The sequence below is a fragment of the Micrasema longulum genome, unplaced genomic scaffold (genome assembly GCF_059751315.1).
Source record: "Micrasema longulum isolate JH-2025_06_02 unplaced genomic scaffold, ASM5975131v1 h1tg001361l, whole genome shotgun sequence".
NCBI classification, from domain to species: domain Eukaryota; kingdom Metazoa; phylum Arthropoda; class Insecta; order Trichoptera; family Brachycentridae; genus Micrasema; species Micrasema longulum.
The window spans coordinates 25,049-52,421 of NW_028278547.1; the positions used below are offsets into that span (position 1 = coordinate 25,049).

Consider the following 27,373-nt stretch of genomic DNA (forward strand, 5'->3'; position numbering starts at 1 on the left):
TTTTTATTAACATAATTTATAAAACAATAAACTTAACAACGAAAAATTAAATACAATATTGAGTTCATTCAACGAGAAAGTTCAGTGGTTTTAAACAATATAAATATTTGTAAATAGTTTATCAAATAACACGATTTTTTTTTTGTATTTTTATGTACCGCGTTATCAGTGCTATGATTTTTTAAGGTTTTGTGAATTTAAAATTACTCCCTTTGTGACGTCTCAAGTTCTCTTAGGTGATTTGTCCTGATCGGTGGGTTAGATTCATGGTAACCGGAAATGTATCACAACACTCTGTTTTTGATTGATTCAGGAGAACTAGTGACGTCGTTCAAAGTAGTTCATTTTTATCAAAACAATTTTTATGATTTTTTCACACACTTTCGAGAACCTTCGCCATACTATTAAATGCTCTAATTTTTACCGTGCGTAAGAAAATATTTTCATATCCAATTTTCCGTTGCACTGAACTTTCTCAATAGTTCTCATTGGTATATCACGAGTAATGTTAATAAATAGCAATTTCATATAACAGTATTAAAGCTTAAAAACAGTGGTTTTATTTAAAAACTCAACTCAAAGAGCACTGGAATTAAGATTGACGCAGAATATTATATACACATGGAAAATATTTAATCCGATAAATAGAATTGTAATGAGTATTGATGGGAAATTTCCTATGCATAGTAGCTGCCATTGGGAATGTGTCTTCTGCCATAACCACCTTGATGCATCAACTGTCTGACGATTCTAGTTGCAGCAGCATTTTGATCCTGCTTTGCATTATGATTAAAAGCTGAAGGAAACATTACTGGTGATCCGCTACTAGATTTGCTATTAGCGAAGTATCGAGAATAGTCAAACTTGGGTCCTTTACGATGAGATGTGTTAAATTTTCCTCTTCCGTGAGTTGCGTAATGTGAAAGACCCGGCGTGGTAAATGGTTTCTTCTTCTTGGGCCTTTCTACTCTGGTTTTTCCGTGAATTGGTTTCAATTGTGGCTCTGGAGGTGAATTATTCCAAGGAACGAAGGGTTTCGCCGGAGCTGGTTGTTGTTTGATAACACTTTCACTTGAAATACTAGAAAACGGTTTGAATCCACCTTGAATAACTGGTGGGGTAAAATTGTTCTCACCTACGACAATTGGACTAGAAAATTTGTATCCGTCATCGGGGATCGGTTCAGAAAATTTAAACTCGTGATTACTTTTTGCTTTTGACGCTTTATACGCATTTTCCGAAATTGGAGTTGAAATTTTGAAACCGCTTTCGACAACGGGCTCTATAAATTTGAATTCTGTTTCTCCGATTGGCTGAAAAAAATTCTGACTATTTTCTAATTTGAATGTCTCTTTCGGTTTTGATTTTATAGACGTATATCGCACGTTTTCGAAGTTATAAGCTTTTGGAGATTCCACTTCTGGAGACTTCCATTTGTTAGATAATAACGGTTGCGTTTTCGATGATTCAAAACTTGAAATAATTGGACTCGATTCAAAACTTTCAACGAGCTTCGGTTCTTCTACATTTGTGTGAGATTGAAATTTCAAAATATCTTTTGATTCTTCAATACGTGTTGGATTGTATTTTTTTGAAATAATACGGTGATTGCCTGCATCCGCAAATGCAAGACTCTTTATTTCTGACTTAGCAAACGCAACGTACGGTTTGGGCGTTTCCTTAAATGCTTTTCGAGGTGGTAGACTTCTCGATTCTTTCAAGGGAGGATATGTGTTCTTATGCGGTTCAGGGTGGACATTGGGACCTTCAGTCTTGACGACTGCATTAAATCCACTTTTGGAATTAGAAGTGTAGTCGACAGTTCTAACAGAACCATCCGGTTCCAAAATACTGTATTGACCTGAAACAAGTAAAAGAAAATTTATAGCTATAAGAATGAGATGTCAAGATATTGTGGATTAAAATAAAAAAAAATCTTACCCTTCACATTATCACCATCTCTAGATTCCCACTGTGACTTAACGTCTCCGGTATGAAAATCTTTTACTCCATAGCTATACGAATATGATGGGTTGTTCTGGAAATAGTTTACACAAGGTAAATATTGTATACAAAAATAAATTAGTACATTTTCCCAACAGCCAAATACGGTATTTATTACTTCTCACGTGAAAAGAGAGCTCAACGCGTCGGTAGCGAAACCTGTTTGCGTTTCAGGTTTGAAACTGTAACATCTATGGAGAGTCCTACAATTCTTGTATGAAAGTGACATATACCCGGTAAGAGAGATGATAAATATTTTGCATTTATGCACTCTCAGCATAGAAAGTAAAACAAGTTATTTTCTGATTAAGTTTATTTTCGATTTTCTTAATAAAAAAATATTAGGTATAAAATGGAATGTCATGATTTGTTTTTCTTTTTACATTGTTGGTTTTTTCACACTTATTCAAATTATGACTTAATTTTCTCAATTGAAAAACTTGAAATTCAATTAATTTTTGGTTTTATCTGTTTGCATGTCCAAAATAAAGAAACGTACATAATATTATGCAATGTTTTTAAAGTTGTTCGCCGAGTTAGTGAAGTGAAAACACTGCAAAATATTATTATAGTCACGATTCTTACAAGCTGTACGTATATTTATATGTAATATATTTATATAAATAGTTTTATTTGTAAATACGTTTACTTCGAATAAAATTGTGGTGCTAGCAAATGACCGCATAGGAAAACGTATAATTTAGAAGTTTTATTTGTAACATAATCGTGAGTATTTGTGTATTTATAACAACTATGCTATTTAAATGTAAAGTGATTAAAAAATAGCCTGTTTTCTAAGTAACGTATTTTTTCTTATACAAATCAAAAATAAATTTAGATTTTCCGAACTGTAATTCTCATATAAAAAATACATATTTAAAAAATATTTGTGACCATTTAATAATTGTTTAATAACAATTATTGATTTTTATATCATAGTGAAATAAAATCTAGTTTATTAAGTTCTATGGTTTTAATTTAAAAACAATATTATTATAAATTAAATTCAATAAGGAAACATCTCCTTTTAAGTTAAGTCAATTTTTGTTGTAAATTAATATTTTTTTAAAGATGATTTTCTTTTTCTATTAAAATATTTTTCAATCTAAATACATAATAAAATGTGTATTTATAAAGGCACTGAAATGAATCAATTTGATTCAATTCAATTAAACTACAACAAATTAAAACTAAACGTATAACAACAGAGAAGGAAGTATGGAGGTCTAGCTGTTTGCGGTTATTAATTTATTTTTGCTTTTTTAAATTAGTTCATAACATCTTTAAATAACGTTACAATTAAAACCTGAACTGGATGTTTGTAGTGACTACTTTAAACATTATGTAACATTTAGCAGTTTTGCATATGTTGAAAAATTCGGCAGGTCCAAGAAGTACAAAAAATAAAAAATATTTTCAGGCGATGCCTAGTAAGTAAAATAATTCAATCAGACAAATTTTACTAACAGCAATGCAGGTTTCAGGTCTTTCGCTTTACAAAATATCAATAGATGGAAGAATTGAAGAAATATGGATTTTAAAACGCGGGCAAAAATAGTGGATGTGTGTAAAGTGGTCAATAACACGAGCTTACCACAGGTCATAAGCCCTATAAATGACAAAACTTTATTTTTTTTTGTCTGAAATGTTCTCCATCTCTGTTTCCATATGTTATTCTTATAACTCCCTAGGGTGTGAGTCAAATCTTTATCTTAAATAATTTGACAAATTTAAAATATTGTTGCTTAAATTTGAACTCTTTGATATTATTTACGTTTTCTTGGAAATAAAAACATTTTAAACTTCCTGCTTTTTTATAAAGAGGTCGTAATGGTTTTCTTTAGTAAAATTAAACACAGGTTTAAATGCAGCCGTTCCCAATTATAAGGCAGTAACAAGCATTTAAAAATGTTTTAAGAAAATTAAGGTTTTGTGTATTTGGTATTTTTTCCGTATATTTATCGACCCTGTTGTTTATTTAAAATTTTATCTGTACTTATTAGTGATAGTAGTTTAGAAAGATAACAATTATTAATCAGATGGCATAAAAATAACATACTTTTAAATGTTTGCCCTATACTGCTTTTTTCCTTGGAATAGCAGTATACTGTTCGTATTTTTTTAAGGAATAGATCGTTAATTATTTATTTTACTTGATACGATACTGAATATATGTTTTTGACACGTTTATATAATTATGTAAATGTAAAAGAATTAAATAAACCAATTTAATTTAAGTAATATCAAGTAATTACGATAAAATAAATAAAATATTTACATAGTCAGATGCATAAACTTCGTCTTCTAAATGGTCTTGTGATATGGAAACACTTGCCGTTACAAGTAGAATACTCCATAGTATAATGCATTCCTGAAAGTTGAAATAATACACATTAAAAATTGTAAAACACACTCTTACATAATACCATGAATAATAAATGAAATTAATGAAGTCATATACCTGAATTTTCGGTAATGCTTTGTGCAAATATTTTACATGTCCTACCATTACGGATAACCTCATTTAATTATTGAATTCGTAATTTATAATTTATGAATGAATGATTTTTAATACTTTAGTATTAAATATGTATGTAGCCCAGTTTTAAAACAGATTTTTTAAAACTGCATTATATGTGTACAACTGCGTTATAGTGATCAGAAAACAATCTTTCTAATACTAGTATGTGTCTGTGTCTAGGTGGGTGAAAAATATAGTTTTGTGTGTGAACTAGAACCAGAACACTAAGCGAGTCTTTTTGACTCGATGGCTACTCTCAGGCAAAATCCCAAAAAAGGAAATCGAGTAAAGATAAGTCCGCCTCGAAGAACAGTGTTTGTTGCGGTCGCCTACCATGCTTAAAGTCCTGGTTTGGTTTCTTGGCAAGATCGACACGAAATATTGGTGATGAGGTGGTTTTCCACTGCAATATTTCACTAACCCTGGGCTGGCACATGACGCGCTAAACTTATCACCTTACCTTCGTGTAATATATGATCAAGAAACACTGTAGTTAGAGTTCCGATGGCATGCTAGGGCACCACTAAATATGAATAGCGAAATAATGATGTGTTTCTTATCATAAAACAAACAGTGTGTTAATTGAAGTTTGTAGATGATTTTTATATATTAAAAATTATTTATTTTTATAGAAATCTTTAAAAATAAATAACTTATTATGAAGTTCAGTGCTTCTAGAAATTTTGAAATGAAAAATATTTTCTGAAGCTCTGTAAAAATTAGACCATAACATTGTACGGCGAAGTTTCTTGAAATGTATGAAAAAGATTTAACAAACTACTTAGAACGACGTCACCAGTTCTTTTTGATGATCCTACGATAGTGTTGAGATAGATTTCGGATTTGCGGGAAGCCAACTGACCAATCAGCAGAATTCCGAACCGTAGAGGACCTGACACGCGGAGTAATTTCAAAATTACAAAACTTAAAAGAATCATAGCGCTAATAATACGATACATAAAAATATATATCTTTTTGTTTAGTTTGATAGTCTATTAACAAATTAAAAAGACTAAAAGACAACTGAACTTCCCCATTAATATTGTCACTGTTTTAAGTCCACGACAGAAATATAAAATGAGTTATTACAAAACAATCTAGTGTACCGAATGAGAAAACAGTATTCATAACAGAATGTACATTTAACATAAATATAAATGTTTCTTATCTTCTTTTGGTAAGTCTTTTATTTTAGGGTTCCTAAAAAGACATTTCAAAAACTATAAGGTATTAAGAAATCACCAAGTGCGGTTTGAAAAAAAAATTTCCATAAAAAAATAATGTATCTGTATTTCATGTTTTCAAATTTTTATGAATTTTTCCATACTTTTTGTAGAGTTTCATAGAAAAGATCATTTCAAAATCAAAACTTATGTTTTGTATAAATGAATACCTTTTTATCGTTGTTTCAGACAGTAAAAATAATGGTGCACTAATAATTTGATATTTTTTGATGAATCAGATTTTCAAAAAAATCAAAATAATTTGCCATCTGACGATTAACTTAACTGTTTTAATTTTAAAGAAAATTTTGTAAAACCGTAAATAGTTCCGTTAAAAATCACAATTTATTAAACATAAGTACAAGACCACGAATATTAATTTAAAAAGCAATGCTGGACGTAAGCATCATGAATTGGTGTGGATAAAAATAAATAAGGATCTTAAAATTTACTAATAATTTTTATCTACTTAGATGATGAACGTTTCAACAGATACTATCTAAAATGTAAACAAGGTGTCCCATTAACACCCGATGATCCAGAAAAGCGCAAATGTATAAGTTATTTTTATTTGAAATATGTTGTTTAATGATAGCAAAAATACTATTTATTTAAACCTAAATGAAGAAAACATAGATTTAACTATATAGAAAGCGAAATGCAGTCGTTTGTTTTTAATTTGTAGCAGGAAGAAAGTAGTGAAAAGGAAACGTTATATTATTAACATATCCGAACTTTCATCGAATTTCTTTTCGCTTCGTTTTGAACAACACAAGTGATAACAACTCTATTTTATTGCCCATAGCTTATATACAAGCATTTGACATCATAATTTAATTAGAGAGAGTTTAAATGAAGATAAAAGGTGAAAATACTTTTTAAATGAATGTTTAAAACTTTAACAATTTTATGTTTTGTAATATAAATAATACATAAGCATTCAGAGAAAATTAAATACATATATGGTTTTAAAAAACAGTGGGTAATATGATTTTGATATTTCGTAAATTTTATGTTTGTCTGTAATATTTTCTGCGTATATTCTAATTTTTAAAATTAAATTGCAACGTAAAGTGACCTCGGCACCAAGGAGGACACATTATTTTTTGTTTTATATTTCATAAAAAGGGAAAATAAAAATAAATAAAAAATTCGCTTTCGATATCGCATATGATTTTTTAAATACACATTAAATTCAAAATAAAATTTATTTTAGGATAATCCGTATTCAGTTCAACTTCAAAAATCCACCGCGAATACAATAATATAACCAAAAAATATAAAGATGATACATATTATTAATCTATGTCAAATTAACGCGTTCAAAAATAGTAATTTTTATTCATTATTTGTTTTAATAAAACATGATTTTTTTACAACTTATCAGTATGTGTATGTTAAAAAAGGTATGTTTTAAGCGTGGTTGATAGCTTTTCCACTAGATATACTTAACATTTACAGATGTAGATATCCGTAAATAATTCGCTTCTTTTTTTGTTTCGTTTGTAGTAAGAAATATTTGTTAAATAATATAAAATGGTAGTACCTTGTTATAAAGTAATTTTATTTACCTTCCAAGTTAACATCTTCCTAAGAGTCACTTAATTAGTTTCATTAATGACTATCAAACAATTTAATAACAATATAAAGAAGACGAAACCCACTGTTCTTGGTGAAATGTCTTGGCCAAGGTTGACTAGAGCCGATTGCCTTGACTCAGACTTGCGAATCATATTTATAAAGATGGTACATGTGTGTTTCCTCCACTCGCTTTCACCCCCACTTACGCCCAACGGAACAAAACCAGACACCCTTTACCAAACACCGAGACAGTTCATAAATTACAATGGGGTTAATTTTGCAAATATGAAGTTATTTTCAGATAGTAAATGAGTGTTATATTATGCTTTCTGTACATTAAAATATTTTTCAACTCCTTTTAAAATTTATTTTGACTTTCTTTCACATATTTCAATATGTCTAATCTTAACAATGTTTGAGTATGTCCAAATGCTTGCAAACTGGCTGGATTCCCTTCCTAGGGAGTTATTTATATTTAAATTTATTTCAACAGAGAGGGAAAACATTTTTGATAAGGGAATATGGAAGTCTAGGCTTATGACCAGTCATTGGCTTTCATATTCTCTTCTCAAAAATGTTTTTCCTCTCTGTTGAAATAAATTTAAATTCCTAATCTTATTTTATAAATCATGTACCAAAAGTCCATCAGAGAGATCTTAGCAAATCCACCTACTTCAATTTAACTGGCGAGATTAACCAAGGTTAAACTACAAAAATGAGGAGATTTATTGTAACTTGTAATGTTAGACAAAAATTAATTTGGTTGATTCTGCCGTTGTGTTCTGATTTTCAGAACACTTTATTGTTTACTTTTTAATTTACCAACAGTATAGTTTTAAAAACATGAATTTTGAAGAAGCGTTCTTACTCGATGTCAAACATTTTTTTTTGTGGTTTTTGATGCAATATTTCAGCAAAAAGCGACCCATCAAATAATAGTCCCCGGACTTTTATTTGATGGGTCCCAACCCAAAGCATACGACTGATCATTTTACGTTCATGTGTATACAAAACGATTGATGTTACGCAACGATTAGAGTATCAATGAAGTACCCTAAGGACTATTTGATGTGAAAACGGAATGATAATATTTTTCATAAAAAAAAAACTTAAAACAGGGCTGTAGAATCCTAACCGCCCACGACTCTTTAACTGCAAGACAACTGGAATGTTTAATGTATGGCTCATCAAAAATAGTACTTAACGTAGCGCCATAACAATAACTCATTCGGTTATGTAAGAAAATGAATGAGGAAGTTCAGTGGTTTAAAAAAATAATAATTCAATAGACTATTTAACTAAGTTAATTTTTTTTTTTAATTTTTATATGTCGTATTATCAGCGCTACATTTTTTTTAAGTTTTGGATTTTTTGAAATAACTCTCCGTTAACGTCAGAGGTTCATTTCCGCTTATTCTCATTCAGTTCTTCCCATTGGTCCAGAAACGACAAGCAGACCGGAAATCTTCCATAGCTCTCAGATTATAGGTTGACTCACATGAACCAGTGACGTCATTCAAAGTAGTGCGTTTTTATTAAAATATTTTTTGGTATTTTTTCCGTACATTTTAAGAAACTTTGCACTACAATTTAATGCTTTAATTTTTGCGCGCAAGAAAACATTTTTGTATCCCATTTCCCGCAGGGCTGAAGTTCCTTATTGTCGAACTCGGCAGCAAAAGGGTAGAGAACTGTTGACTGCTGTTGAAAGACGAAAGGCCGCATATTTTTACCACATATTCTGTAGAGAAAAATATGCCCTAGGCTTAAATAGTGGAAGGGAAGACAAAATGAAGACGGAGTATGAGGCGTAAAAGAAATTTTTGGATCAGAAATCTTCAACAGTGGTTTGGAATACGATGTGTTTGTGTCAAAGAAGATCTGGACCGCCTTTTTTTATATTGTGCTCGTAACCAATTGTATTTTAACTTTTCTAAATGCTTCCATCTCAACTTTCCATCAATTCATCATCAATATAACCTTGTTACTAATTATCTCTAAATAATTCGGGACCTCGATATTCTGTTGAATAGTTAACTCGACTTCATCGAACAAGTCAGGCATAATACAGGTGATGCATTCAAAGGTTTTGTCACTAGAGTCACTAAAGTAGTTAAATATATTAATACCCTAAAAAAATGTATTACGCAATTATTAGAAGCCGGCTGAACACGGAACTTTAATCTAGTTCCTATAATGAATGTCGTACAGAAACAATTCCCAATTTAATAATTACAATGAAACAAAAATACATTATTTGATCGACGACAAATTGCTGACATCATGTTTTTATTTAAACTTATAAATGACATTATACTCCCTGCTCTAATTTACTTAGTTTTTTTAAATTTTCATGTAGGTACCCTCTAAACCTGCCCATCACACCAAATAATTTTATTGTGCTGATTTAAACACTAATGCATCAAAAAATTCATGCATATATAGAATTTGCAATTTGTATAATAACATTATTGGTAACATATTCAACTTGAATAACAATATATTCAAAAAGGAAATCAGCCACAGCGTGCGGGCATTATTGTTGTAGGAGAGGAACGGTAAGTACTACTCACGAACGATAAATCATTACTATTGTTTCATTACAATTTTTATTTTAAATTTCAAAAGGTACATATTTATAAGTATTTATTTTTTTATTTTCCCAATTTGATTAATTTATGGTATAGTATTATAACTTACGCCATTTTCAAAATAATTTTATTATCAAAATCAAATACGGATTTGAGTTTAAATTGAACGTACAAAGTTCAACTGAACTTAAAACGTTCAACTAATGTTAGTAAATACTAGTATATAACCACTTACTGACTTTTTTGGTCTACCGGTTTCGAGACGTACCCGTCTCTTCTTCAGGACACTCACTACAACAACATGCAAATACTAAAATACACCTCCACCTTCACTATCACCGTAGTATATATATATATAGTATTTCCAAAAATACATAAAACCGGTAGACTAAAAAGACCAGTTAGTGGTTATATAGTCATATTTACTAACATTACTTCAAATGTTTGACCACAAAGTTAATGCTTTAAACATTAATAATATTAATACCTCCAATTTATTATTACTTAAGTACCTAAAATTATATAGCTATAAAAGGACCTTCAGTTGTAATCTTCATATTTGTTTAAAAATGCCCTAACAAGACCAAACAATTAACCGATTTTTTTGTTTTTGTGTTTCAAAATAAAATCATCAATTTTAACTAGACTCAAATCAGTGTTTGATTTTTATATCAACATTATAATTTAAAGTTCTACAAAATAAACAACCAAGTCAATAAATAACTTATAACACATTACGTACACGGTTAATTATAAGTTTAAAAATCTTTTTAAGTCTAGTATTATATATTTATTATACTAAAACTGTTTTATTGTGTATATGACCATAGATTTTAATAAATAAAAAAATATGAAAAAATACTAGATGCAGCAATGCTCAATAGAACCTTTGTTAGGAGCGTCACGAGTAGAAGAAAAAAATCATCGATTTTTTTTTTTAATTGTCGTACATAGACAATGTAAAAATCTTTTTTGAAATGTTAAATACTTTAATAAAAATGCATTTTTTAAATATCGTAGTTGCATTATTGCGTCATTTGCTCATTTACCATGAACTTAACATTGAAGTACTTCTTCCAAAAATACTTATTTGCTAACATCAAAATTATGGCAATATACTTGTATAGTAAGTTGGCAAACGGTTGATGCAAACCTGACTCGGGAAGATGCATACGAGTTGGCAGCCGACAAAGACGCCTGGAGCCTCTTTGCGGAAATTCGAAAATGATGGATAATTAACACTGTTACAAGGTTTCGATGAAACGTTTAGAACATTTTTATAAAAGGAAAAAAACAGTTAGTTGATGAGTTCAATCGAATCGTTAATTCGAAATGCGGAAGAATAAAAAAACGGAAATATACATTGAAATTATATAATTCTTCCGATTTAAATCAATTATACTACATTAACTTACCAACCAACCATTAATGTGCGTGCGTCGTACCCATGAGCGGAATAAATACTTAATGCACACACGTTTTATTAACGCATAAAAATTATTTTATTTGATTTAATTTTTAAAAAATGGTGAAGTTTGATTCCTCGCCACATTTTATAATCGTCATGATCGTAAAACAAAAACGAATGTACGAAAAATCAGTCATTTTTTAATTTTTATTTCTATGTAATCTCAAAATGGAGTAAATCTTTTATTTCTCGGACTGGTATTCCTTTGCGCAAATCTCTACCCCTCCCCAACAAAAATGAGATAAAAACGTATTTAACCAACGAAGCAATACGCAACAGACGCGGACAAGTGAAGCGGTTGGGTAGGAGAGGGGTAGGAGTTTGTGGAGGGACTGCTTGTCCGAGAAATAAAGGATTTACTACATTATGAGATTACTATTATTATTTATAAAGTTTTTTATAAATTTCATTAAAGGTACATGTTTTTTAAAAGTTATTATATTTTAGAAATAAAAACAGCAAATCAATAATTCTGAGATAACGAATATCTTGTGCCTATTTTTTAATTATGCAAACAACACATTTCTGCAACAAGCCAATTGTCCATAATGACGAATTTAGTAGGATTATTTATTTACTTTACATAATTCTAGATGTTCGTGAGAACTATTTAAAATATTGTTAAAGTAAGGTCGAACAACTACGAAAGCATTACAATAATGCATATCGAATTACAGGTATGTTTAAATGTAGTTAATCCAATATGCTTGCAGAAAGAAGAATGAATACCTGAATTAACTGGAGTGGTGAGGCTTGTGGACGCTGGTAGCTGGAGCCGGAGAATGTCTGGTTACGACGATTACGTTAAGATATCAACTCATGGTTGCGATGAGCCGCTCTTTCGAGTTTCCATCGGGTGAAAAGGCCATAAAAAACGAAGAAGAAGAAGAAGAACAAGAACAAGAACAAGAAGAAGAGTTTCTTTCGGCGGATTTTTTCTAATAATATTTTCAGTTCTTGTTCTACACTAATATATTTATTATTTTACATAAACCATTAAAATTAACACTCGCCGCTTGTATAAGAGTAAAATATATTCTTATTGCTTATCATTAAACTAAAGAGAAAACTACAAAAAAGTGTTTAAAACAATTCTTACATGATTAAGTGTTTTGTTTTGCTATTTATTTTATTTTATCTTTGATTAAACCTCACTGCCGGCTTTTATATTTTTGCACAGTAAATATAACATAATAGACCATTTAATTCAATTTATGAAAAGCGCCATCTATTACATAATAAATTACCTAAATATATTTTTTATTGTAGGCTTTCCGTATAGTATAGGCGTTGGAATGGTACTGATTAATAGATAGGCCGGTAGATGGCAGTAATGTTTTTGTGATTAATATTTTTTGATAATTAAAAAAATATTTATAGAACTTTATAATAATTATGAATCTTCAACGTGTCATTTTAAATTTGCAATATCTACAAATAATATAACGTTGAAATATAAGCAATGAAGTTTAAGAAGGACGATAATAAGGAAGTTCAGTGGTTTAAAAAAAAAAATATATTCATTTGTAATAGATTATTAAAAATCCAAACATTTTTCTTTCAATTTTTGGATATCGTATTATAGGAGCTATGATTTTTCTAAATGAAGTTTTGTATTTCGAAAATAACTCCGTGTGTAACGTCTAAGGTTCTTTTCCAGTTATTCTCGATCATTTCTTCCCATTATAGGTCCATCCACAGCAAGCAAACCAAAAGTCTCCCAAAACTCTCGTATAGTAATTTGATTCATATGAACCAGTGACGTCATACAAAGTAGTTCGTTTTTATTAAATATTTTGTATTATTTTTTCGTACATTTTCAGAAAACTTTGGCGTACCTACAATTAATTGCTTCAATTTTTACCGCGCGCAAGAAAATATTTATTGTATCCAATTTCCCGTATGGCTAAAGTTCGTCATTAAAATGTTTTATTTTTACGATAAGTACCTACCGTCAAACGGAGTTATTGAACATATTTTTGCCAAACAGTAGACGAAAAATTGTTTATCACTCGCATGTATCACCAGCAAGATTACTATGAACTATTTTATTTTGAATAATAAATCGACTTCATAACTGTTGCCGTCATTAAAAATTTTGGTTCAAATGAACTATCGTTCAAAATTAGAATTCTGTTTTTATTTTTTTTAAATATGTGACGATAGTGAAATAAAATTCAATATTTGTACATTCATCGTATGAAAATGGAATAGGAAAGATTTAGCACAAATTTTCCATAATAAAACAAATATTTAAGTCCCAGTTGAGCACAAAGCGCAACCCTTAAAATAATGCAAGTCATAATTTGTATGAATTTGACAGCGAATAGTTGTGTAATTCTGCCTACCTATTAATCAATACATTTATTTCACAAAGTATCTCATTACCGCTGCTGGTAAATATATTTTTAATGTTGCCATCACTTACTTCAATAAAAAAATATAACCTACTTCCACTATCTATTAAAAAAAATAGTAACGAGAAAATGTTTAAAAAGGCCATAAAAAAAAGGATAGTGGAGCTAGGTAGAAGTAAAATGGATTGTCTCATTCGCCCATACCAATATTGAATCAACTGCTCCACAAGTGTATAGCTTACGTTAGGTTTTTGTTATTTTCATTGTGTGTTTTGTAATATAAATAATATAGATGTACATTGTTTTGAAAACTGTCTAAATATTTGGTAATAATGTTTGTTTTTTAAGTTAGTCTTCTATGTTTATTCTCAAATGTTATTTCAAAAAAGTATTTGGTTAAGTGTACTCGGCACAGGAAACCCCAGTGAGGTCACATTATTTTTATTATTAATCATAGTTTGTAAGCGAAAAATATGAATAAATAAATAAAATTAGTAAGTGATATAATATTATATTATATTATTTATATATAATATAAATAATATAATATAATATAAATAAATATAAATTTTTAACTAACTAAACTCAGTTTTTTTTCAATTCAGGCAAAATAACCTCATGCTGGGTAAACGCGAAATAAGTTCATTGAAATGCGATTTTGATGATACGAACTATTGAGATATGCTAACAAAAAGGTGTATAAAAAATAAAATAATATAGGAAATAGCAATGGATGCATATAATATACACTACATAATACATATAATAAAAAATAATTAACATTTTTTTTTTACTAAAAGTACGCAGAATAACCCTGTTTGACGGTTACATTTATTATTTTGTTAACGCGTGATTTTTTTATATTTCCTTTTTCTTCAAAAGGAATAACTAAAAATGTATCTAGTTTCGGAAAAAAATCCGGTGAATAATTCTATAAAGAAGGATTCGATAGACCCGGGTAATGGCTATTACTGGTATTTACTGCTTTCTTGTGATGTAAAGATGAAAGGCGTATTATTATGAATCGTTTGAATGTAAGAATTGTGTATTGAAAACTAAACTAGAAACCGAACTGAATTTTATTTTCGTAGAGTATTAATAATGAAAGCCTTTACTTATAATTGGGTATTTTCCCTAATATAGGACATGGAAGTTTTTTTGCCGTTATTTTTTAGACATTACATATTTGTATAAAGTGCTTGTTTCGATTGTTTGTGACATAAAGAAAGGAAACATTAATTAAATGCTTAATAACCAAGCTTAAGTAAACATAAAAAATGCATTACACTATTTTCTTTTTTAAACCTATTTACTGTTGTTTTATTTAGTTTTTTATGCTATTTTATACTACCAAGTTCATAATATTTACATTCAAAAAGATTTTTATTATTTATTTATTCACAAACTTATCGGTCCTCTAGTTATAATAAAATACAGCACAATTTTAAATGTACAAGTAGATACAATTAAAATAAAATACAACTGTACCAGGTTGTGGTCCCGTGGCTAGTGTCGCGGACTCACGGATCGGAGGTCCAAGGTTCGAACGCCACTCTACCTCAACTTGATTAAGACTGATTTATCTACAACTCATTGAAAATGTCCATCAAAATTTAAATATCTAAGTAAACCATAAGAAAACAAATATTTTAACTAAATTAAAAATTACGACCTCCAAATGCAATATTTTGAGTATGTTTGTGTATAGGCCAGTAGATTTTACTCTCTGGGGAGTTGTTATTCAGATCTAAATTTGTTGCAACAGGAAGGGAAAACATTTTAGAAAAGTGATATGGAAGTCTAGGCATTTACAGGGCTTATAACCTGTCGTTGGGTGGTTTAAGTGATCACTTAACACGGTGTGTAACATTTACCATTCTGCCTATGTTTAAACATCTACGTTTTCGTAACTCTTTCATCTGTTGATTTAAGGATGTTTAAACATAGGAAAACTGGTAAATTTTAAAATCTGCACAGCATCTCTGAAATGTTCTCCATCTCTATTGTAATTTATTAATTTTCTTAACATCTGTTGAATTTTGTGAAGTAAAAGAGCTGAAACCCTATCGATGTGGGTGAATTTTTTTGTAAATGCCTAGACTTCCGTATCCTTTATCAGAAATGTATTCCTTCCCAGTTATAATAATTTTTATTACAAACTATTTATAGACCTTGAATACATTTATGTAACTAGTACATCTAATTCTCTGAAAATATTGACACCCATAAAGCATCAGCTGTTCACGTGTTATTGCGTGTTACTGGGTAAGTGCACATCAGCCAGGACGATGGAAGCTGCTATGCTATCCGAAACAATAGTAAAATATGGCATGTTTAACACACGGCATAACAAAATAGAATAAATATTTAATCGGCGTCACCATTTCGGTATTCGAACCCAGATTCTAATGTAGCCACGGTGTTAACCACTACGTCATAAGACAAACAATATATATTTTGTACCTCAACATGCCAAAAAACTTCATTTAAGTGTTAAATTACTCTACGGGAAATTCAGATGAAAGAATTATTACATCTTAATTATTTTGATCGTCTCGAAGATTATCAATCTTTTGTTAATGAAGTTTGAGTTGGAGGAGGAATGAAGTTAAAAAATTATGTTTTTATGTTTTGAAGTTTGATTAAAAAAATATATTTTGTGAATATATTTGTTTTTACTGATGTTCAATACGTGATATCTGGGCAATTCTAATATGGTGTACTATCTGAAATTATGATCACTGTTTATAATATGGAATTTTAGTAAAACTAAATTCATTTATGTTTTTTAGGTTGTATCCAGGTTCCAAACTTCTTATACAACAGAACTGAAAAAAAAGCGACACTTTGAAAAATGGCGGTAAATCAAAGACATGGAGTGACCTCAGTGCAAAGCGTGCAGTCATTAGTGCCGTATTGAGTCCAATAATATCGATTTCAGATGTGATTATTGTATACAGGTTGTCTTTTAAACCCTGTCACATCTGAAACCACGATGATCAGTATGAGCAAGAAGACATATCGGTACATTAAAATATTTTTTAGAATGACTAAAATCATAAAAAATAAAATATAGAAAAAAAACAAATGGTTCCTCACTTCTGCAGGGGAGAAACGAGAAGGGGGGAGGGGGGAGTCTGAACTGCACGGCCGCGCTCCCCTCGCTTCTCCCCTGCAGAAGTAAGCAACCATTTGTTTTTTTTATATATTTTATTTTTTAAGATTTTAGTCGTTCTAAAAAAATATTTTAATGTGCCAATATGTCTTCTTTCTCATACTGATCATCATGATTTCGGATGTGACAGGGTTCAAAGAACACCCTGTATAACATTTATCCATCTAAGTATCCCATATTAGGAGCACTTTTATGGAAATCCATTTTTTCTATTGTTTTACTTTTTGTTTAAAAGGATGATATATTAATGTTTTTAAATATATTTTGATGACATTTTATGTTCCATAACTACATTCTCAAAGTTTTTATGATGTAAAACGTAGTAAATAAATTTATGATAATTACAGTAAAACCTCGTTTATCTAAACTCCAGTCGTCTGAACAGCAAAATATCAGGATCCGTAAAAGGGAGTAAATATATTAAGAAGGTCTTATAATAACAAATGAAATAAAGCGCTGGCGGCCGGCACGTTTCTTTGTCAAAGCATTTAACTTTGCTGGACATGTTTAAGTAAGAATTTTTTTAAAGCTATTCTTTATTCTGTACATTTCCTCTAATATTTGTATTAAATACGATTTAATTTCTATAATTTAAATTTTGCTAATTTTAAGAACGTATTGATGACTACCATTATAAATGGATTGTTGTTATGATTATGTCGGTAAGTGAAGAAAGTTTTCCGCATAAACGTTAGAAATGGAATAACAAGCTACTTAACCGAGTCTCAATAATTATGGTAATATGGTAACTAGTTACTCGTACTGGAACTACCATATTTACGGTAATAATTGTTACGATAGTGCTTCATTTCCTTGAGAAATTATAACAAGTACCGCCATAAAACAAACCTGAATGTTAGCGCTGGTGACAGGCATAATGCTGAAGAAGTCGGGAAATTTTTTCTTGAGATAAATATTTTCATTGTGTTTGGATCCAAGTGAAAAAATAATTTTATTTAAATACGAGTAGTTTAGACATACTAGTATTGTCACATCAACTTAAAATTCAATTTTCAAATATTTATTTAATGGAAGCTGGGGATGTTCCGTAATGACGTTGCGGATTTCATTTCATTTTATAACAAGGTTTTTTACGATTATCCTAAAGCGGGCACCAGATTTAAAAGCGTAAGAAAATCTAGTATTCAATTTTTTTTTTATCAATCAAAGAAGTTTAAGTTATGTAAAAAAACTTGACAGTTGTAATACAAGAATTGTAGATATTTCAACAAAGATGAAGAATCTCTTTACACTTTGAGCACCGGCCGAATACACATAGAATTTACCCTGTGCCCTGCCCATTTTTGTGAAATTTCATGCTTTGTAAAGGGTTTCTTAAAAGTGTCATTATTATTTATTTATTTATTTTATTTATTGATTTACACGCCCAATGGGCTTTTACATATTTTAGAAATTACATTAAGTGCAGCAGTGAAACATAAGTATGTAAATTTGGTAAAAATAAAAGATAACATAAGAAAAGCTAAAAGATACAATAATAAGTAAAAATCAGGAAATGTACCAACATAGGTATATGGTACATAGAAAAATATTTAAAAAATTTACATATGAAAACATACACGCATACATATACATACATATAAGTTTATACATTATTAAAGAGAGACATGAGAAAAAGAAATAGTAAAAAAAGAAAAATATTAAGAAATTTTACATAAATTAATTTATAACCTTTTGAATACTTAACCTATATTTATATAAATACAGACAAAATATATCAACTTCACCATACTCGTTACCTAGCCGGTGTAGTCTAGGTATTGGTGAATTGTAATAATAATTGTGACTGCCAGGAGATTCAAAGAATAACGTTAGCTGCCGAGTATTTCGAAGAGGTACTTTCAAGCTGATAACACTAGTTAATTCCGGGACGTCCAATACGCCATTCGCTATTTTATATAAATTTAATAAGTCATTTATAATTCTTCTTTTACATAGAGTTGACATATTTAGTGTACATAATAAATTATCATAATCAATATTTTCAGCGGGTATATTAAGTTTGTAATTGATGAATCTAAGGAATTTACGTTGTACTCTTTCTAACTTTAAAATATGAACATTGTAATAAGGTGACCAAATTGTTGAATTGAATTCTAAATTACTTCTAACCAAGGCAGTAAATAGCACTTTGAGGGTAGTGATGGAATTAAAATCCTTTACGGTTCGCTGCAAATATCCAAGACATTTCATTGCCTTATTAGTGATGGTATCAATGTGAGGAATAAATGTCAATTTTTCGTCAAAAACTATCCCCAAATCCTTTATTTGTGTAACTCTTCCCAGATTGATATTATTAATGTTGTAATCGAATATTATGGGTTTTTTACTTCTTGTAAATGATATGAAAATACTAGGTTAAATCAATTGAAACTTCTAAGATTTATTTGAAATAATTCAATAAATAATTTTTGTATGATAGTTTTGCCAACATTGGCCTTTATGGAGAGCCACATTGCGCAATGCAATGTTCGCACATATACAGGGCCTCACTCCTTTTTTTGTGCTTTGTATCCCGGAGCCGTGTAAACACGTGATTATAATAACCATGCGTTGTGTTCCAGTCCCGTGTTTTCACGTGGTTTACCAGCAGCGAAAAAGTACTAATAAAAGTCACTAGATGTCAATAAAATACACTTTTTTAGACAGCTGGTAAACCATGTGAAAACACGGGACCGGGACACAACGTTTGGTTATATAATCACGTGTTCACACGGCTCCGGGATACAAAGTGTTAAAAGAGAAACTGCAGATGTTTACGCTATTTTTACATTTACCATTTTGCTTATGTTTAATCACATTAATTAATTAGTTAGTTATTTTTATCCGACGATTTTCGTGGGAAGTAGAAGAACTAAAACCTTTATTGGTGTAGGTGAGATTAAGTAAAATTATTTCACTAACTAGGTGACGCCCGAAAATATGAGTCCTTTTAATTTGTATAGGTCGTTCTATCTAAAAGATTTATTTTTAATTTTTTTCATAACATTAATAACCGCTTTTAGTAAATGGTCTCGTGGTGTAATGGTCAGCGAGTTTGGATATTATGCAAGAAGTCTCGGGTTCGATTCCCGACATGGTTGATATAAAATATTTATTTTAAAGGGTGTATTCACACCAGAATATTTCATAGTCCCTAGACTGGTAGCTTAAGCGTAAGACTGATCATCTTACCTTCATGTAACACAAATTATCAAGATACACTGCGATTGGTGTACCAATTCAGTGCCCAATGCAGCATTGGGTGCGGAAAGGGAACGATGATGATGAGTTAATGGAGGCTACATTAATAAATCAAGAGAGAAGGATCGGTATTTGTGAGTTACCCACTAAAAATGTTTTTTTTATCCTCCGCTGTGAATGCTGCCAATAGACAAGTCATGCATTCAAATCATCATAAGGCATCCGGAGTGTAAAACTAAAGTACGTGCGAATATTGTAGTTTAGACATGTAGGCGTTAGAAGATTTTAATTATTAATAAAACGTATAATATATATAGCACATATTATACTTCCAGAAGTTATTGAAAAAAACTCATTTGGGACCGTACATATAAACAAAACATTTTTGTGACAATACATATTATCATACGCAGTCAACACATCTGAAATAGTAAGAAAACATAAAACACAGTGATTTACACCATCCATATAAATTACATTACTAACTATCATTATCAAAAATATTTAAGTAATATTTTTGAATTGCGACACATTTGGATTTTCTATTCGACTTTTCGTGTTTCAGCTCATCGGGCATTTTATCAAATTTAGAATGGCCAATCTTTTCCAGAGATCTTCTGCCGAACTGGGTTTTTAAAACGTTTTTTTAATATCTTAATATTTTCATGTACGATTATTTACATATCTTTTACACGGGGAATGGGATGCTTTTGCATTAAAACGTCAAAAATTAGAAATTTGCATTTACTTTGGTTTTACACTCCGGTTGCGATATTATGATTTGAATGAATTACGACTAGTCTATTTAAGGCATTCATGGAGGAAGATAAGAAAATGTGTTTTTATGTAACTCACAAATGCTTATTTTGGAGATACCTAGTTTTAGTAATTACCCCACGTTATATTAACAACGGTTACGTGAGTACGTCATGACTAAGGGCTAGTTGGTTTCAATAACACGAAAGTTGGTTATTTTTTTATAATTATGGGTTTGGGATTTGAGGTTTTTATCAACATCGAACAATATCAAAAACAAAAAAAAACAAAAGTTTTTCTTTACTGTTTTCTATTTTTTCCCTATTTTTACTATGAAAAGTCATAAAGATGGTTTCAGAAATGAATTTCTTGACCCCAATTCATGCGAAAACGATACCAAACATGACATAGTAGTCAAACTGACTTTGATTTAAATCGTAGACGGACGCGCGGCAGATGGACACTTTGACCCCCCCTACCCCCCGGCGGGGGGGGGGGGAAACGCTGCCAACCAGGCTTAATCAACTCAGTTTGACCAAGTGAACAACTGTGCCAAGTGCTTGCTTTAATCACATTTTGCAAGGTCTATGTCAATACGACCCCTACTAGATAAAAGATACAGCTCTCTGTGTAAAATAGAACCGGAATCCCGGACGAGTGATTTCAACTCGATGGCTACTCTCTGGTAAAAATTTTAAAAATTAAAATTGAGTGGAGATAAGTCCGCTTTGAAGTGAAGCGGTTGGTGTCAGGGTCTTAGATTCAATCCCTTATGGAATATAGGGTTTTAAGGTGTTTTAGCGTTTTTAAGTGTTTTTACACTTCAATATATCACCGTCTCTTTCACCGAAAGCCAAGATAAACTTACGATGGAGACATGCCGCATTTAGTTTTCACAATTCAATTTCCTTTGCACCGTTGAGGGTGCGGATTAGGGTATGATGATATGATGAAACTCAGACTGCACCCCGAAATATTTGAAATACATTACTTAAGCTTATTTAAACATTACTAAATAACAACGATCGTATTTAAAGTGGATAGTCAATGCTTTTAGTAGAACAAAAATGCAATTTTTGAATAATATTATATATTTCGTTAAAAACGTAAAAAAAACAAAACAGTTACTCCAAGTGCAGATAATAACATTGAATATAACAAAATGCAACAAAAACATCATTATATACATATTTCATTAAATGTTCAATATAAAGCAATATTTAAAACAAATATTAGCAATTTTTGTGTAAAACATAAATATTTTAGCCAAGCTATTAATTTGTCACAATTTTTAAGCAAAAACATATTGAATGAGAGTCTATTTAAAAAGGCGTAATATAATGGTAATTCTTTTAAAAGCAAATGAGTGGTAAAACTGATTTTTATGTTTGGAAATACAAAATTTCAAGATAACATTAAATAACGTCTTTGTTTTTACATTGGACTATTTACAAGATGGCAAAGCCTTCGTGGATGGCTGGAACATTTAGTAATGATGATGGGGTTCTTCGTGTCCATAGATATGGGGGTGCTGAGCATGTCCCACCCTCTTCACGATGGCGTTGAAACCGTTGTGCTTGTCAGCAGTGTACTCCACAATCCTGGTGGTTCCATCAGCTTCAGCCAATGAGTAAGACCCTGTAAGGAAAAACGTTTAGTTGCCTTCAAACCTCCAAACTCATTAATTGTGTGAAATTTCATTTAGTTCTTTATACGCACTTGAATTTGATCATTGATAAAATTATTTTTCTTAAAACCCACTATCCTTACTGGCCGTCATGAAATAATCTTATTCGTTTTACTAAAGGTGAAGTTAAGGCACGCCATGAGTACATAAATTAAGCAAAAAATATGGAAAATATAATACGATAGTTAATATTGTTTAATGTCCATGTATCTATTGAATAAAATAATTTGTTTGGCAACATCAAGATTAATTTATTACTTTTTTCTTCGACATTTATTTTGCGGAATAAAACGACAAATATATATATATTTTAAATATTTTACAGTACACACAGGTTATTGATAAGAACACAAAAAGTTTCAGGTATATAACAGTTTAGATAACTAAACTACAGCAAGACCTGAAGAGTACTCATTAATGGACCAAGAAATGGCTTCTCACACTCAATGTTTATAAATCTACAGTTCTTCACATCGGCTCGAAAGACCTAAAACGTATTTGTATATGGTCTAAATGGTGTAGATTTGAAAGTGAAACAATTAATTCAATTATCTACTTGATAAAAAAAGTCTTTTTATTCTCACATAAAACACCAAATATGCTACTTAAAATAATCAAATCCTATATCAGACCAACTATCGAATATGGGTTTCAGATATAGAATCCCAATTTTGTTAGAAATAGCAACTTGTTGGAAAGAGTCCAAAGACGAGCTTTTACATACCTTTACTAAAAAAATCCTGGTATTTATTGAGAGTAGCATTTTAAATTTTATGTTTCACTAGTTTATAATAAAATCATTTCTTTTTGACGAAGTATTTTAATATTTTACCAAATTAATAAAGAGCTACTAAAATCACTACGTTAAACGCTATTCTTATTGTACTTACTGGTCATATTATTATTATTATTAGTGTCAAAATAAGATGTCTGGCATTTTAATAATATTTAAATATTCGAATTTCAGATAGCGAAAAATTTATCTTACCTTTTACCACGTCTCCATCTCTTGTTTCCCATTGGTTCTTGTTATCTCCGGTATGAGGATCTTTCACTGAATAGTCGAATGTGTATTTGGGATGTGCCTAAAAATACATTTTTGTATCAAACTTTGATAAATTGATTATTATTTGATAAGTCTTGAATAATGTATCTGATATGACTGGCTTTATTTATTGCACAAAACCTTAATCGATTTTACAATTTTACAGAGCTACAAAAATGCTTAGTCAGTATAAATTGCTTTATTTGATCATATGTATTTTTTTAAACTTGCCCATCCACCCATATTCATGTTTTTTTGCATCGATTTATGATAAAAGCTTTTTCTCTTAAATTAGGGCAAGTCTTTTTAGGTGGTGATAGTAACATCAAAATACACAAATTTAATAAAATAATCAAACAAACTGCAAACTCATGTTCACACCGTCTATTATAAAACAATATGAGTTCATCGATAGAACTGTCATAAGTGTACAAATATAAGATATTTATCCCTTTAAATCTTCCTTTAGTAGTAGTAATATTACATCTGTTGATTATTTAAATAAAACACAATGCTGATCGTGCAAATCACGACTTGGTAATGCGGTAGTATATAAAATGCACTGCATCTTAATCATTGATATCGCACCCAAATTCAATGTTATTCGGATGTTTACATTTCAATTTATACTTTGTTACAAATAAAATAATTATTCACCAAATTATTAATACCTATTCGATTTACGCAATATTTTTGTAAAACAAAACGCTTTACAAATAGAGCCATTACGGTTTTATTTTTTATACGGTTAAATTGTTCAAACCTTTATAGGCCTTCAAAAGTTTTTTTTCAAACGTTGTGTATTTTGGGTAAGCGATGTTTAATTTTTTAAATAATAATATGAAGGAACTTTGTAACATAAATTAATTTTTTATATGTTTTAACATAAGTAATACCAAAATTCACAAATTTGAAATAATCATCGGCGCTTATTTCTATTACAACATACGATAAACTTCGATCGAGAATTTATTTTCCAAACTTTGATATGTCTGTAGGTATAGTAAATATGTATACATGAATATGTCTAAGTGGACTTTTTGTACTTGAAATTATTGTAGTTGAATATTAAAACAAAAACATAAAGGGTATTGCTAAAAGTTTGTTACGGGAGCAACCGTATCGTATGTAAGATTGTAATATTGTTCGCTAGTGTTGGATAACGATTATACAATTGCCACAACTTACGAAATAATCGACATGCTCGTCGTGTCCTGCAAATGCAGCCACTGGAGCGTGTCCATGTCCAGCGCCGATATATCCAGCATTGCAGGCGGCAATTAAAGCTACGATAGTGAATACCTGAAAAAACACAATACCAATAATTCGTTTGCTATTTAAAATAAATCAGTCGAAAAATACCGATATTTTTATTTTCTCGTTAAAACTAATATTGATTAAAATAAATTGATAAGAATTATAATGTCTAGCTACTATCGATTACCTACACCTAGCTACTATGCATGTTCATAATATTATGTTGCACTCTTTTGCTGATGTTAGATTGCTTGTATTTAAACGAAAATGTCTGATAAGCTTAGGACATTTTGCAACGGTCAATATGAAGAGTGATTATTAAAGTTTCGATATTTAACACGACAAAAATGTATGCATTGCAAAGTATTTAGATTTTATTTTAATACGCGTCTAGTTAAGAATATATTGCACCACTAAAATCTATTTAGTTAGATTTATGAAAGGGACCTTAATTACTATAAAAGGCTTGTTATGTTTGAATTAAATAAGAATTATGCAAACACATTTAAACAATAAAATTCCGTAATAGTCAGTACTGCACGAGATAAGTTTCTAATTCTCTCATTATAAACATAAATATTTCATCTAGTACTAGAACTCAGCGTAAAATAAAATGTTAATCTTTAATTAATTGAAGTCTCAAAATGTCTTTTAAAAAAACAAATGTATACATAGCAGAAACCTCTCGTCAATTTTTGCACATTATAGTTAATAACAAAACATCGATAATTTTCAATTTATAACGCTAACGGCCGCAAGTGCAAGTGCAGTACTTAATTAAATATGATAAAATCTTTCTGTGACAGGAGAAATCACAAGTTTAATAGTGAAACTAGTTTGAGTACTTGTTCATATATTTATAAACCGAGCTTCGAAGTAATGACATAATGTATTATATATCTCATATAAACAGGAAAAGGCGAACATTGTCTAAGATTGTATTGATTGATTGTATACGCAATAAGAGATAATATTTCATGCAATTTAGGGCTCATTACTATTGAATATTTACCTGCTGATCGCATAAGACTATTTTTTTTATACAAAAAAAGGTACAAATCTTAAAACCATTTGGGGAAACGAGCACATTTTCACTCAATAGAGTAGAAATCAATTATCAATGTGTACAATATGATTATTTCATTGCTTGAAATATCGGTTACAATAAATAAATATTTTTCCTTTCATGAAATAATAAATAAGTCAATGTGTATATTTTTAAACGAATGCATTTCAAAACATTTAATTAAAAAATATTTTTTTGGTACTTAGCACACTTCCACTTAAGATAAATAAGAGTGTAAACCAACTTTTATTTCAATTAAGTAAGCAAGCGTATCAAGTTCTTTTAGTTTATAACTTACGTCGATAATAAACTTGTCAATTGAAATTGTAATTTATCATAAATCGTATTAATTAATAGATTTTGTATTGGTAGAAATGCTTTATTTAATTCACCAGTGCTTTAGTGCGTCTGTGAATTAGAGATAGTATTAACAATAAGGATAGTTTTTGAATAATCTAGCAAATAATATTAATACTGTAATATAAATTAAATCCAAAATAATAATAATCTAAAGGCCTTACCTATAATCTTAGCGGATAGTTTTTACCACTATGATTAAGCATAATTTAATACCAGGTTTATAAATAAGGCCCTAATAGTTTGAATATTCTGTGGCTTGGGTCTAAAATATATAAATTAGAGTCTAAAATATATTTATAAATATGTAATTAGGGTGTAATTGCTTTAAATATATTTATTTTTTAATTAACATTAACTCTATACAAAATGTTGGCAAGAAAAAAATTATTCTACATTGGCCCTTTTAAACCCAAAACAAAGTATTATTCTTGTATGTGACTGAGTAGATATAAGTACATTAACTTATGTAGTATGTAAAATAATTATTTAAATATATATACAAAATATTTTAATTGACTTTGTATGCAAATTCAACAAATTGAAAGGCACAAAATGAAATTATAACTCAATTGAATGTAAATTTATTTCCTTCTAAGTAGGTTTACTTAGAGAAAGAGGCAGATAGAAAAAGAAAATAAAAAAATATTTGGAAGCATTTCAAAAATAACAAAGCACCCTTAAAAGATAAATACAAAACGACACATTTATTTGAATGCCATTATGATCGTTTTACTAGTTATTAATTATAATAATAATAATTTTTATGTCACACTTATTACAAATACTTTTTTTTGCAGGTTTGATTTAATTTTAAGAAGGCACTCTGATAGGTTTAATACTATTATGATCACAATAGGTTGAAAATGAATTTGCCCTTACTTGGAATGCACGCATATTGAATTGATTTGTTTTAAAAGTTTTACGTAAAAAATGTTTTCAAATTTCGCGCTCACTTTCTTCCTCTTCGTGTGATTTAACACAAGACAGGAATCGAACTGATACCTTGGATATCGGAGTCGGTCGTATTTATACCAGTGCAATGAACGTGATTACCCCATGCCGAGCGAGAAAATGCATG

The 27,373-nt window shown here is 29.8% G+C and overlaps 1 protein-coding gene across 1 annotated transcript; it reads right to left on the minus strand.

Annotated features, from left to right (window-relative positions):
- Positions 1-27,286, minus strand: LOC148275682 (uncharacterized). Its single transcript, XM_088235353.1, has 7 exons — positions 27,175-27,286; positions 24,801-24,914; positions 23,556-23,652; positions 22,370-22,518; positions 4,283-4,375; positions 1,942-2,038; positions 1-1,861 (listed from the first exon to the last, which is right to left on the minus strand). Exons 1-7 carry the CDS (start codon positions 27,187-27,189, stop codon positions 678-680), a joined length of 1,749 nt encoding a protein of 582 aa, XP_088091479.1. The 5' UTR covers positions 27,190-27,286; the 3' UTR covers positions 1-677.
- Between the last annotated feature and the right edge of the window lie 87 nt (positions 27,287-27,373).

Excerpts from the sequence above, each read along its gene's own strand:
- LOC148275682 (XM_088235353.1), bottom strand. Across the intron at positions 4,376-22,369 it reads AAGAACCCCATCATCATTAC|GAATGCATTATACTATGGAG; the intron begins TAAATGTTCCAG and ends TTCAACTTTCAG. Across the intron at positions 1,862-1,941 it reads AGATGGTGATAATGTGAAGG|GTCAATACAGTATTTTGGAA; the intron begins GTAAGATTTTTT and ends TACTTGTTTCAG.